Raw genomic sequence first — 14494 nt, forward strand, 5'->3', positions numbered from 1 at the left:
TAGGGAAATTTAAGACCAATCTTGTTTAATACCTTTATCAATGACCTGGATGAGGGGATTGAGTGAACCCTCAGAAAATTTGCAGATAACATGAAATTAAGTGGGAGTGTCAATCTGCTTGAGGGTAGGAAGGCTCTGCAGAGGGATCTGGACAGGCTGGAGCAATGAGCTGAGGTCAACTGTGTGAGGTTTAACAAAGCCAAGTGCCAGGTCCTGCACTTGGGTCACAACATTGCCCCAGGTGATGCTACAGGCTTGGGGAGGAGTGGCTGGAAAGCTGCCTGGCAGAAAAGGACCTGGGGGTGTTGGTGGACAGCTGGCTGAACATGAGCCAGCAGTGTGCCCAGGTGCAGCAGGAGCAGGGAGGCGATTCTGTTTAGGAATGGCACTCATTTCAGTTCTCTCCAGTTCCTCCTGTGATACGTTCAAGTAAGGGTGGGCTTGGAGGTGAGCATGAAGGTGGGTAAGGGACTGGGACAAGGCTGGGGGAAGCAGAGCCCCAGAAGAACCTGCCTATGGCACTTCAAATGCTGCAGGAAAGATAAATGTTGGTGTGAGAAGGTTCCGCTCTGATTTTGAAGGTAAGATTACACTGACTGAGTTGGTATTAAATATGAAGAGTCTTAGGAACTGTAGTAAAAAATGAAAATTAATATTTATGTGGCCTACAGAAGCATAGGCATATTTATCTGATACTTTCAGTAAATGTACATAACCTGTCCTGCTGCTGTAATTAGTATTGAGGTTTGCATTAAAATCTGCTAGCAAAGAGCTAGTTGCACCTGATTCCATTTTTTTCTGGGTTTCTTCCACAATGCAGTGTTGTAATGCTCAATTAGATACACAAGACACGGTTTTCAGTTATTTGAAATGATTTTTCAGTTATTGAGAAATCACTAAGTCAAAAGGCAAATTAATGTAGCAATTTTATTGCCTCAAGTGTTACCTAAGTACACATGCAAACATGTATGTCTGTCCTAAAAATCATTGCCATGTGACACCTGCCTGCATGTTCACACAATAGGCAGTTTTATTTTTTTATGAATTTGCAGTCATAATAAGAATATATTAACTAAGTGAGCATAATGTCAGGGCAACTTCATTAAGTATTTTTTTTTTTAAAGTAAGTTAAAACCAGTGTGTGAACAGCAAGATTTATTTTTCAGTCGGTCTTTACTACTGCAACACTTAAAATATGCCATGGAATTTACTTCTTCATTATGTTGTTTCAGTGCAAATTTGATCAAAATAAGTGATTCTTATGAAATTAGAGAGTTATTTTAAGAAACTTGATCAATGTATACAGGTTGTCATTGTAGTAAATAGCACTGCTCTAAGGAGCTTTTAGGCAAGCTAGTTATTGTATTTGGAATATGAAATGTTCCATATATATGTGGAATGCCAGATATCCCTTGAGTGTTTACTGGATTAGGGAATGCTTGTCTTTATTAACAATTCATTCATTAATGTTCTTCATCTTCTTATCCCAGCCTCTAGAACCATTTCAGAAAAGGCACCTTTTTGTTGTAGCAAATTATGTGGTGTATCGTATTCCAGGATCCTTCCTGCATCCAGAACAAGTACTCTACAATGCAAAAGCAGAAAGATTACAGCAGAAGAAAAATCAGCTCTTCAATCTCATTTTCCAGTCCTAACACAAATGGCTCTGGGTAATGAGAACTCTTATTTAGAAGAAATATCATCATTACCCTAGATAATTCATTGATTTCTAAAGCTAGGAACTCCTATATTTAAAAAAGCCTTTTGAAAAATGGCATTTTTGCTTAATTGGTAAAAATGTTACAATGGTCCATTTACTCTAGGGAATTAAGTGGTCTTAATAGTAGCTTATAGCTGTTCCTTAGCAGGAAAAATACTAAATTAATTCTGTAATTATAAGGGGGAAACAGAACACGGGTTGTCGATATTTAATTAATATTGCTGCTCAAGTCTTTTGTGATACCTTGGATCAAACAGATACAAAGATACTAATGTGAAAAGTGTTGTAGTGTAAAATCTGTTAAGTCTAAAAACTGATGCTTTCGAAGGAAGACATTTATTTTTAAAATGGCTTACCAAAACTCACTTACCTCTCTGAATCCATGACTGTATGTAGCCTGTGGGCTATAGTTAATACTGTGCAGTTGTAAAACTCTCTTTTGATGGTGGACTGCACCAGGTTATCTGTTTCCACGTCAACAGAGGCTGTCGCCTCATCGAGGACCAGGATTTTTGTCCTCCGCAGCAAGGCGCGGGCCAGGCAGACCAGCTGCCTCTGCCCCACGCTGGGAAAATGCATTTGAAAAGGTTGGGTCAGGCACAACAACACACAGCTGGGATTACTGGGGAGCTATCAGTTCTGCCTTTCTTAACACTACTCTGTACTGCCAAAAAGACTAGTGAAGTACGTTCACCTTGTTCTCTTAGTTTTGATTTCCTCTTGCTTAGCACACCAGTTAAGTTGTGACTCTTAGAACACCTGTGGCCAGACTTTGTAGCATAAACCTTGTCCTGCTTTCAATTTCTATAACCACATCATAATGGGGACTTGGAATAAATGAGATTGAATGCTAGACCATTTTTTAATAATGCTCAGTGTAAAGATTTGGACATTTCCATATGTTAGCTGTGGCATATCCCTTTTGGAAGCCGATTCCTGAAAATGATCTCTCAAAAACAATTCAAGGTGGCACTCAGTACCCTCCATTTAAGGCCTGCCCCTTTGCTGCAGAATGCATCCGTATTTGTATCCTAGAGCTCACTGATTTCCTCCCTCCCCCTGCTCCTTTACACCTACTCATATACTTCAGCTGAAAATTGTCTACTTCCTTGGCTGCCCATACAACACAGGCCACAGGATTTACACAGTTGTGACCAGTTGGCCACCTCAGAGAAACTCAGAACCATTCTACTTAGAATGAGGTGAGAAGTGTCATTTTTATACTGATACTTTCTGATGTAAATTTTCTAGAAGGAACATACCGTTTTACAGTACCAGAAAATAACTGCAATAGCATTTTCTTTTTTATGTACCTGAGATTTTCACCACCTTCTGAAATCTCATGAAGGAGTTTCTTTGGGAGTGACTGGACGAAATCCTTTAAGTCACACAGCTCTAGTACCTCCCACAGTTCAAGATCAGAGTGTTTTTCAAGTGGATCCAAATTTGACTGCAGTGTCCCAGAAAACAAGACAGGGTCCTACATAACAGCAGAATGTGAGTGCACAATTCCAACACACCTAGAACAGTCTGCCATAAATCCTTACATTAACACAGGGAACTGGGACAAATGATTTTGGAAATGAAGCTTTACGAAGGAAATTGTAACATTTTGAAGCTTGTGGATGACAAGACAAAAATCATGTGGGTGCTTAGGTTTTCACTAAGGTGAAATGTAAAGAACCAAAGGTTTCTTATGCATTTTTTGTGCTAACGGTTCTATGTCTGACTGAAGACCCGCCCAGCAACTGGCAACTGCAACAACATATGAATTACTACTGTTGTCAGGTTTGTGAAGCTCTACATACTACATTAATGAGCAGTGTTAAGAAAAATTAGAAGGCTATGACTGTAAATCAAATATTCTTAATTTCCTACAGGAAAGGTGACATATTCAGCAATAAAACCAACAGCAATTAGTTCATAAATGAGCATCACTAGCCTGTGTACACTGAATGCAGTAGGGAATGTCTGGAAAAGCACACGTAGACTAGTACATGCCAGGATGCATATGGGTCACATCCAGCACTATCAAAACTATAAAAACAAGCACTCCGTAGCTATTTCTAAGCAGTTTTCTTTTGGGGGGATGCACACAAAAGCCTTTTTCTTAAAAAGGCAAATTTCAGAAGGCAGTATTTGACAATGTAGGAATAACTGCACAGATTTTATACATAGAATTGTTTTATAAACAATATGCAGTTGTGACATTTTTAAGGAAAGCATTATGCCAGCATTATTTAAGATTACTGTCTAATCAAATAGCTGAGATACTAAAAAATTCAATTCTAAAACCTGATAGGCCATAACAGAGCCTGTTTTCAAAGACTGCGCAAATTCTGTTGGACTGTTTTGCCTCTGTCGCTTGGGAGCTTGTGGACTTTGGGGTTATAATTTAAAAAAAAAAGTGTTTTCTGTTAGTAAAAAAAAAGCGTTATCTCTAAACCCCATCTCACCTGTGGAATAATATTGAGATTTCCACGTAGGTCATGGAGTCCAATAGTTGATATATCAATTCCATCGATAATTATTTTGCCTTCAGATCCCTCTATGAGTCTAAACAAGCAATTTGTGAGTGTTGATTTACCAGCTCCTGTTCTTCCGACAATTCCAACCTGAAACAGGAAGTTTTCGGATAAAGACTATAACTTTCTATTCTATACATTCTGTATGAAAAATGATTAGTGAATTCAGTTTCAACTTTCAGTTCAAAACTTCAATTTCTTTCACCACTATGCAAGCCTACAGGTGGATAAAACTGTTTAAAAGTCACCTTTGTAACGCATGACTCACCATCACAGCTCTGCCTCAGAAGCTGTATAGCCTATGCCCGGTTCCATTTCCCCTCCCTTTTGTCTTGCACTTCTCAGCTCAAACCAATAACTTTAAACTAGGTTCACCTGGTGTTCCTCGATAAGTTGATTAGCACTTATCTGTAAGCATATATCTGTACATAAATACTCAGCACAGTGGAAAAGAGGTTTAACTTAAAACTGAGATCTTCCTTAAAACTGCCAAATTAATAAAATGTTATCTCTGTTTCTTACAGGGATAAGAATTTCTACATACTAGGAGAAAATACTTCTCTCATTTGTCTTCTCTTCGATGTCTTATCCACTTAACATCTTCCCTGTTCAACATCATCTTGCTGTATCTAGTACTGGAGTCTCCTCACATAAAACCTTTTTGAAGCAGAAAGTTGAGAAACACAAATTTATACCTCTGTGATATTTGTTATTATATACGGTACCTTCTCTTTACTCTGTGTCTGAAAAGAGATATTTTTCAGGGCTAAACCAAGATCCTTCCTGTACTGAGCCTTGTAGTTAAGAAACTCTATTATTCCCCTATCGGGCCACCCCACTGGTGGTCTTTTGGACATTATCCACGGTTCCTGGAATTAAAACCATTGATATTTCAGTATATTACAGTAAAAGTGTTACAAAGTGAACAAAGGTTAAGAAACAAGCACTGGGAAAGGGTAAGAGAGAATGAAGAAGCAGAAGAGAATCTTGCTTCTGAGACACACCAAGGCTCTTACACCTCCATACGTGACACGGGCACTACTTTCAGAAAAGCACAATAACTAAGGCAAATCAGTTTGCAACACACCTCTCTCCAGATCTTACAGGACTCTCTTCCTCTCTTCTCCTCTTAAAATGCTCCTCTTGGTTGCAGATAGCGTGGAAAGAGTTTACCTGAGCTTTAGCTGCATTAGTTTTACTACAAATTCTATTGCTAAGAATGATGCCAAGAAATTTACTGTCAAAACAGGAGTACTGAAGAAACTACATATTATTCTCAATGTAAAAAAAACCGAGAAAGTATTTAATAACAAGTTATAACCTGCTATTACCACTCACCAACTACTAAAGTCAAAGTTAATTATTTTCTATGCACATAAATTGAATATTCAAGAAAAATGCTCACCTCTTTATCCATTTTTGCATATTCACAAACTCGTTCAATTGAAACTGCATTGGTCTCGATTTCACATGCTTTACGCACCCAAAAATTTAGACTCTGAATTATCTGGGGAAATAGTTGCATTGTACACTGTAAAAATCTGACTCTCCTAGAACACAGCATACTGATTTCAAAACTTACCCTGAATTTAATTGCCTCATAAACTGGGTACTTAATCACAGAAGCCAAAAAGTGTACAGAAAATGATAGCAGGCCAAGTGAACTGTTACTTAGAAAAGCATTAATCACAGCGTTCCTCTGAGCACTTCTTGTCTGCTTTCACACTGCCCAATGGCAATTGTAATTTTCACTAATGTAACCACTCCAACAATCTGAAACTATTTCAGGATCAACAGAAAATGCAGAGACATTATAGGATATGTTGAAAGGAAGAACATATGTAGCTCATACTGTGGGTACATTATTGCACTACTCCCTAGGCAAAGTAAGCTAGCAATATAGGACAAAGAATTTTGTTGTACAAAATTTGTGTGTGTTTGTTTGTACATAATGGAAGTATGTATTTGGTCTACCATGTCTGCCAAATTTGTCATCTTCAGGCACTGGGAATGCCTCTGCACTTCTGTGGTACCAATTCTTTGGTTAAATATCCCCACTTCTACAGGAAAAAAATGAGCCAAAAGAATTCTTAGAGTCAGCCATTTTAAGATATTCTATGTAACCAAAGAAAGAATGGTGTCAATTTTACATGAGAGAAAGGTGAAAAAATGCAGTACCTGTGACTGTCATCACAATGGCTCTATGTCTAGCTGGGCAAAAGTGACAAGTGGTGTCCCTCAAGGGTCCATACTGGGACGGGTGCTGTTAACACCTTCATCAACGACACAGACAGTGGCATCGAGGGCACCCTCAGCAAGTTTGCTGAGGGTACTGAGCTGGGTGGTGCAGTTGATGTGCCAGAGGGACGGGAGGCCATCCAGAGGGACTTGGACAGGCTGGAGAGGTGGGCTCAGGTGAACCTCATGAGGTTCAACAAGACCAAGTGCAGGGTCCTGCACCTGGGGAGGGGCAACCAACATAACCAATACAGGCTGGGAGAGGACATGTTAGAAAGCAGTTCACTTTTAGAAAGACCTGGGGGTACTAGTAAATAAGAAGCTGGACATGAGCCATCAATGTGCAGCAGCAGCCCAGGAGGCCAATCAGATCCTGGGCTGTATCAAAAGAAGCATGGCCAGCAGATGGAGAGAGGTGAACCTGCCGCTCTGCTCTGCCCTGGTGAGACCTCACATGGAGTGCTGTGTCCAGCTCTGGAGCCCCCAGCACAAGAAGGACATCGGCCTGTTGGAGTGTGTCCAGAGGAGAGCCACAAAAATGATCAGAGGGCTGGAGCAGCTCTCCTATGAGGACAGGCTGATGGAGTTGGGGTTATTCAGCCTGGAGAAGAGGAGGCTCCAGGAGGACCTTATAACAACCTTCCAGTACCTGAAAGGGGCCTACAAGAAAGCAGGGGAGGGTCTATTCACAAGGGTTTGTAGTGACAGGACGAGGGGTAATGGCTTTAAGCTAGAAAAGGGTAGACTCAGGTTAGACGTTAGGAGAAAGTTCTTCAGCCTGAGGATGAGAGATCACTGGAATAGGTTGCCCAGACAGGTGGTGGAGGCCCCATCTCTGCAGACATTCAAGGTCTTGATGAGGCTCTGAGTGACTTGATCTGATTGGAGATGTCCCTGTTTAAAGAAGGGGGGTTGGACTAGATGACGTTTCAACTCAAACATTCTATGATTCTATGATCACCAGGTCTATAATGATATAAAGGAGATTGTTCTGTCTCTGAATAACAGAAAATGAAACTCTTGTGACTTGGAGGTGATGTATATATGCCATGGCAGGTATATTTTTTTTTTTGTATTTCTAATCATTAGTATCTGTCAGCTGTGTTTCTGAAGCACTTACCACAGTGAGAATCTGGACACCACTAGACACCTAAGTATCACATGATTAAAGAGACTTGGATGCTTATTTTGTGCATATATAATATGTAAGATTTAACTAGCAACTTATCAATACAGTTTACCTTACTTCAAGACCCATTTCAAATGTGGCTCTCACATATTACTTTTACAAGGACAATGGCATAGTAAATGATTTTATTAAACTTCTATGTAAGCATTCCTACTTAACACTCAGTAAGTGAAAAAAAGAAATAAATCAAACATGAAGTGTAATTGCACATGACTAGGCTTTTTCTTTGATTTAACAGAACACTTAAAAGTAAACCATAGCTAATATTCTTAACTTGATTTTTAAATCTGTAATAATAATTGTTGTTTCATCTAAATTCAGAAGTGGAAAATAATTAATGTGAAGCTTCCCAAGAATCAATGGAATTCGAAAGAAAATTCTGTTCTCTCCATAAGACAGAGTTTCATTGATGCCACCATGTATATTAATCTACTCAACATCATTATATGTATTTTTCCTTTTTCAAACACAATGTGGCAGCAGCAAAAGCATTATACCATTACTTACATTTAAAGCATAGGATATTGATAAACCCACTGTAGACGAACTCACTGTATTTCCAGCCAGTACCACAAACAGTGCAGCAAAGAATACCATTAAACTTCCCAAAAATTCAAGCCTGACAGACAGCCACCTGTAATAAATCAAAGCAAAGAAAGAATTTAATTACTCACAAATTTTTTATAGCATAGGGAACATACCAAATCTTTGAGGTCATTACTTTAGCAGTTTACCCATTTTAGAAAAGAGGAAATTACTATCATTCCCATTTTACGGATGGGCTGGAGAAGGAATATGACGTATCTAGAATTGGTAGCTCCACTGAAAATAAAAAGCAGGTCTCTCTGCTCCTGGCTGGTACTCCCTTCACTCCTCATACTGCTTTCCTACTCTTTCTGTCTGGATAAGACCCACATATATAACTGAAAAACAGAAGTGTAAACCTTCTCCTTGCTAATCTCTGCCTGTAGCTGAACTGAACCAGAAAGGAAGGACAGGAAATGGACGTACTTCCTTAAACCCAAGACTCCACTCTCAAGACCTACCTGGTGCCTGTGGGAACAGACATCATGTTGCTTCCAAATAGATTACTGAAATATAAATTTGATTAATTCATAAACTTATACGAGGAATTCTTAGTTGATATGTAGTATAGTCTTTGCTCATGACCTTTTGGTAAACTCTTTTTAATATTCTTATCCCGGACAGCATATGCTTATCCCAGTCACAGATGCAGAACTGCTGGAAAGTACCTGTTTGAGATGACGTTGTTGTAGAAGTAAACTAAGTTCTCATACACAACATCATTATTTTTTCTAATGAATCTCTCTTGGTGGCCAAATGCTCGAATTGTTGATCGTCCTACAAAAGTCTCACTGAGGTGGGAGATGACAGGAGAATGGGATGCTCCTGCTAGCCGCCGAATTTGTCGTGAACTCGCTATGTAGTATCTCTAATGGAACAGTAAGACAAAACAGACATTTTAGGTTGCTACAGTCTCTTTTACATTGTTTAAAATATTTGCCATGTTTATTTCCAGTTAAGTAATCTGTTAAGTAATTCCTGTAAATTTTGAATACGGAAAGGTTGGAAGTGTCTACACAGAAACAAACTATAGAAAAAAACAAAGTGTGTCTCTTGGGACACAGTAACATTGTAATGCTTATATAAGTGCAATATATAAATTACTGGCAAGGTTAAAGTAGGAGAACATTATCTCCAAAATGTATGGAAAATGTGCTATATCACAAGAGGTGTGTAACAACCAACTAAAACTTCTTGTAAACTTTCAAATTAGAATGTCCCACTTGTTTCTCAGAAGAAAGTCAGCCTTTATTTCTTCAGTGTAATTATGTCTGTATTTAAATTCTTTAGCAGAGACTGAATACAGGCACTCTTTTCCTTCCTCTATATTCCTACAGTAAGAATCTCTTAAGGTCTTTCAGACCATACTTTGCACATTAAGAAACAGGAATGCAGCCATTAATCTTTCTGAAACTTTTTGGTTTCACATAACTGGCACTCTGGACAAAAAATAGCACAGGTAGTTTAGGCATAATTCTATTTCACATCTGCTGTTTCAGGATTACCTTTCAACTTTTACTTTCACTATAATATACACCTCATTTTTTTTTCAGGTAAATTTATCAAATTTATTGGTGGGATCTATATCAAAGTGGTAACTTCCCAAGAAAAAAAAAAAAATAAAAGAAATTAAAAATCCAGGCTGTTAACAGTTCCCAAGCATTACAGGATATATCCAAAAAGTGTTCCAATTTCCTTTTAAGAAACATAAAATTGTTTTTCTGAAAGCAATTTCAGATGTGTTCTGTATATACATATATATGGTTGTGGTGGTTTGGGTTTTTTATTCCAGCAAGGAATAATTTAAGCCTGTATCCTGGATTGTTTTGAGTATTTCATCCACATACATCTAGATACATCTAGAAATACTTAGAAAAGCTTAATGCATTTACCTGGATAGTAAAATAGAAGTATCCCAGGGGAATAACCACCACTATGAATAGTGGTGAGGCAGATGTGATAACTAGAATGGTTCCAATAACATCTAGTGTACAATTTAGCCAAGTTCGTAAGTAGTAATGGAAACGTACGTCCACTATAAATAAATCCTGTAACAATGCACAGAAGAATCACCATTTTGTGAGTAAATTCCACTAAAAACTGAGAATACATAATTTAAAAATGGAATAAAATTAAAAGATCTTCAATAAAAAATTAGTAGGATCATCGCTGATTACATCCTAATGCAATGTATTCTTATAATTATTATTTTTCTGAAAGTGAAACAGACATAATAGCTTTTAGACTACTCCTGGCATGTCAGAGAACAAGCTCAGAGTGTGTGCAGTCAAAAAGAGAGAGTTCTTGCTATTTTGCTGCTCAATACTATTTAGCTTACATAAAGCACATCAGACATCAGGAATCAAAATCTTGTATACCCCTGTTAATAATTCTAGAAGTGTAATATTACTAATCTCTCACTGTACATGGTAAAGCTTCCTCAAACCCAGTTTATAATACGTTGCTACCAAAGACAAGGCTTGAGTGAAATCTAAATCAGCTGACCTTTTAATGTATCATACAAGCACTCTTGTGTCTGTTCTAGAGAACACAGCCATCAACAGTCACTGTATTTGAAGCAGTCAGCAACTATCTAGTTATAATTACAGTGGGAAGTACTAGAGTCACAGTAAATAACCTGGTTTGTGTATTAGAGGTTCCAGTTAAAGCCAAAACACTATAAAAATAGAAAATAACATTCACTTTATGTCAATATACCTCTGAGAATGTGAATTTAATATAATAATTGGTTTTGAGAATAATATTTGATTTTGATGTGCAATATACTATCAAAGAATAATACAGTTTTTTTGTTTTTTTTTTTTTTTTTAAACAGATCAAGTTTAGATCTGGTAAACTCACTGTACTGCAGGAATGGTCTTTAAGGAATGGCCTCCTGATCTGGGATAGGATCTATACAACCTCTACTAATAATATGTTTTGATGATTCTGTAAGAAAATAGCTTGAGACAGTTCTTTAAGTTTCTATGCACTGAAACATCTTTCTATTGCTAGATATTGCATTCACTTAGATGTCTTTAATTTTTCAGCAACACTAAATGGAAATTAATTACCCTTTACCTTTGTGAATCTATTGATGATCTGACCAACTGGATTAGTTTCAAAATGCTGAAGAGGAAGGTGCAATACGTTGTCTAACAGCTGATGATGCAATGCCCGAGAAGCACACAGGGATCCCCTGGTGAGCACATAAGAACCACAGCAAACAAGAAGACCTTGTAAATGGATAAATTAAAAGACTCTGTGAATGGCTGAGGAAAGAAGGGAGATGCAGCTTGTTTCTGTCACTGCTCTGTACCACAGTGAGCAATCCAACAGTCATGCACAATGTCTTAGTTTTACAAATGTACATATTTGTATTTTGTCGATACACCTTACTACTTCCAAAGTATGTTTTTTCCTGCAATTTAAGCCTCTCATGCTAGCATACCATATCAACGCTGGTTTTCTCCCTCAGTGAGATGCCAACATAGTTTCATTAGGTTACACTTGGATGTTCCAAGGACGCACAGAAGTAGCATGAACTAAACAGCATTTTCGTCTGTGTATCTCCTCTCCCCAAGGTAAACTATCATACTGTGCTGTATAACATTCTGTTTATGAAACAACCAGAATTATTTCTTTACTGATGCACACCGCGGCAGATCAGACTTGGCAAATGGTGAGAAAACAGTCATAAATACTCATACTTGCCTTGAGTGAATCCCAGAAGCCCATAGACACAAAGTTTATAGTTTTGTGAATGTTTCCATTCTGTGAAATCGCTAACTTTTGATGTTTCTGCAGTCCAGGTGCTAAGCCATAGATTTTGTCCAATAGCTACTGCATTTTGTCCTAAATAAGCAGCTATGGTTAACCACACCCAGCACCAGTCAAAGGCTTGGAGGTATTTCCAAACAACTGACACTTTCATCTAAATACATATATAAAAAAAAAAAGAGTGTGTAAAAAACTGAGCTACTCTTAAAATCATTATCATTGTTGAAGGCACATATACATTATATAATGGGAATTGGATAGATTAAATTCAAAATAAATTTAGAGAATGTCTTAATTAAATCTGATAACTTACATATATAAAATCATACTGTAAAAAGGTGTCCTCTCCCACTATACTCTGCTCTTTAACAATACCTATTATAGGCAGTCTTGATTGTGATACTTAAAGCTTCCCAGAAAGCTGTGGCCTTCTCCACACTCTGTTTTACTTGTTCTTTTCCCTCTCCCTAGCATATGATAGATTTTTTTAATGGAGAATGCAAAAAGTGTGCTTCTAACATAGAAAAATATTGCAGCAGTATTACCATGCAAAATTTCTAGTGCCTGCTCCAGCACACAGGTATTTAAACTTCCTAAAGACAAACAGAATGCTTTTTTAACAGAGGTAAAAGCTTTTTTAATCTTCTTTCTGAAATATGCAAAAGACTGGACCTAGATATAGTATGAAAATACAATCAGTAGCAGATCATCAAAATATAAAACCTCAGAGTATGTACTTAAAGTTTAGTTAAAATCTGTAAGATTTATTTTAAATTCAGTAATGATATATCATGCAACCACAACAAGAAACAGAAAACTGCAACTGTAAAATAGTATATATTTATAAATACAAATGTCTATAAATACTATTAGTGATACTTACACGACCAGTGGCAACTTTTTCTTTATTGTTAGTGGGTATTTTCCATTGATCAGAGGAAGAACTGCAAACAGAAACACTTTCAAATCTCCTTGTGAATTATCATATAAAGAATATATGCATTTATTCCTAAGCAAAAATGGATACTATAAAATCTTGTATATTTTTCCTATTGAGAGAGAAACTGTCATCAGCTGCTCTATTGTTATTGTTAGACTAACGTTATAGTCAGAAGACAACAGTAGGTATGGCCTTTTAATTTCTTCTATAATTATGTGTAGATAAAAACGAGCTTGCCCTGCATAGGCATCAGCTGGATATGTAAGACCACCCTTTTCTGAGGCATGTAAGTGTGGTACAGCTCAGGTCTCAGTCCTTATCTGGGCCCAGGACTAGCACTTGATATTGGACACATCCAATTCTCTTAAATCTAGACCAGAGTGGCTAAGCTTAGGTGTCATGCATTGACTGAACTTGCTAGGTTGAGTCTCTTCTACTTCATGTTTGCACTATCTTCTGCCATTGCAAATACACCACTGCAGGACTTTACAAATTGATCTAGGAGGTCATTCAACTAATTTAAAGCCCAGAAGTTTTCTAAAAGGTAGAAAAGGACAAATCAAGGTTAGAGGGGGAAAACAAAGAGCATAAACAACTTGTTAATACACTAGGAAGTCAAATTTCTGCCAGAAAATTGTGGGTACATCCACATCAGCGACTTCAGCTGGTTTTCTGCAAGTCTCCTTCGTTCCTGCTTAATGTACTTTGGGTCACACAGTGAACCAGCCCAAGAACTGGGCCTCTTGAACTCTAGTAGCTCATTCACTGGATTTCTTTTGTATAAAGTGAAACCAGATGAGGTCCAGATACATGCTTTCCAGCCACCAGCTAATAGGCATGCAGGCTTAACCCATGTTTATGCAGGGAAGTGCAGTGGCACAGCCTTCAGCACTTGGGGTTGTTCTAGCCTGGCACCATTAGCCATTAAGCAATGGCTAACTTATAAAAAAAAAATCTTACCTTTTACATTTCATCAGTTCTCTTTGTTGCAGACTCTTGTCCAGTTGGCCCTCTTCTTTTGAAGAACTCACTATAATGGAAAAAAAAAAAAAAAAACCAAGAAAAATCTTTTCAGTATTATACCTTGAGTGGACAGCTACAGTACAAAAAGCTAGGAATACAAAATGAGGACAAAATGGTGAATGGGGATACTACAAATTATGAATTCCTTATGTTGACCTAGTCTTAGGACAGCTACTACACAAGACAGACTATATTTATGAGAAGTCTGATAGCAGGTAAATGTGCCCAATGAGCCTAGAGTCTCTTTGGAGTTCCATTCTTGCTTAGTGAAAGCACCAGTATCCCTGCAAATGTTCATAATAGTGTTTGTCTCAAAGTATTTTTTGCATCATGGCTGGAAAACTGAGCTTGTTGTTCTCTGTGTCTTAAGGAAAGGAGTCAATACTTTTTTCTTTCACAAATGGATTTTTGTTTTTTCTTCTTTTTTATATTTGATGCTACTTTTGTCAACAGATCTGTTAAGAGAAAGATATGTTTTCCATCCATCCTGCTGA

At 37.6% G+C, this 14494-nt stretch overlaps 1 protein-coding gene across 1 annotated transcript in view; it reads right to left on the reverse strand.

Moving 5' to 3' along the window:
- Positions 1 to 1473: 1473 nt before the first annotated feature.
- The window catches only part of LOC103779392 (multidrug resistance-associated protein 1-like), a 19934-nt gene continuing 6913 nt past the window's right edge, over positions 1474 to 14494 (reverse strand). The window contains exons 7-19 of the mRNA XM_008947018.1: positions 13938 to 14007; positions 12921 to 12981; positions 11972 to 12191; positions 11339 to 11493; positions 10150 to 10305; positions 8926 to 9125; positions 8180 to 8306; positions 5651 to 5752; positions 4971 to 5114; positions 4177 to 4335; positions 3034 to 3200; positions 2091 to 2285; positions 1474 to 1585 (exon numbers count right to left, since the gene is read on the reverse strand). Of these exons, the coding sequence (XP_008945266.1) occupies positions 1474 to 1585; positions 2091 to 2285; positions 3034 to 3200; positions 4177 to 4335; positions 4971 to 5114; positions 5651 to 5752; positions 8180 to 8306; positions 8926 to 9125; positions 10150 to 10305; positions 11339 to 11493; positions 11972 to 12191; positions 12921 to 12981; positions 13938 to 14007 (1868 nt within the window). The remainder of the gene's footprint in view (positions 1586 to 2090; positions 2286 to 3033; positions 3201 to 4176; positions 4336 to 4970; positions 5115 to 5650; positions 5753 to 8179; positions 8307 to 8925; positions 9126 to 10149; positions 10306 to 11338; positions 11494 to 11971; positions 12192 to 12920; positions 12982 to 13937; positions 14008 to 14494) is intronic.

This window comes from Merops nubicus, unplaced genomic scaffold (genome assembly GCF_000691845.1).
Source record: "Merops nubicus isolate BGI_N331 unplaced genomic scaffold, ASM69184v1 scaffold34419, whole genome shotgun sequence".
Lineage (NCBI taxonomy): Eukaryota > Metazoa > Chordata > Aves > Coraciiformes > Meropidae > Merops > Merops nubicus.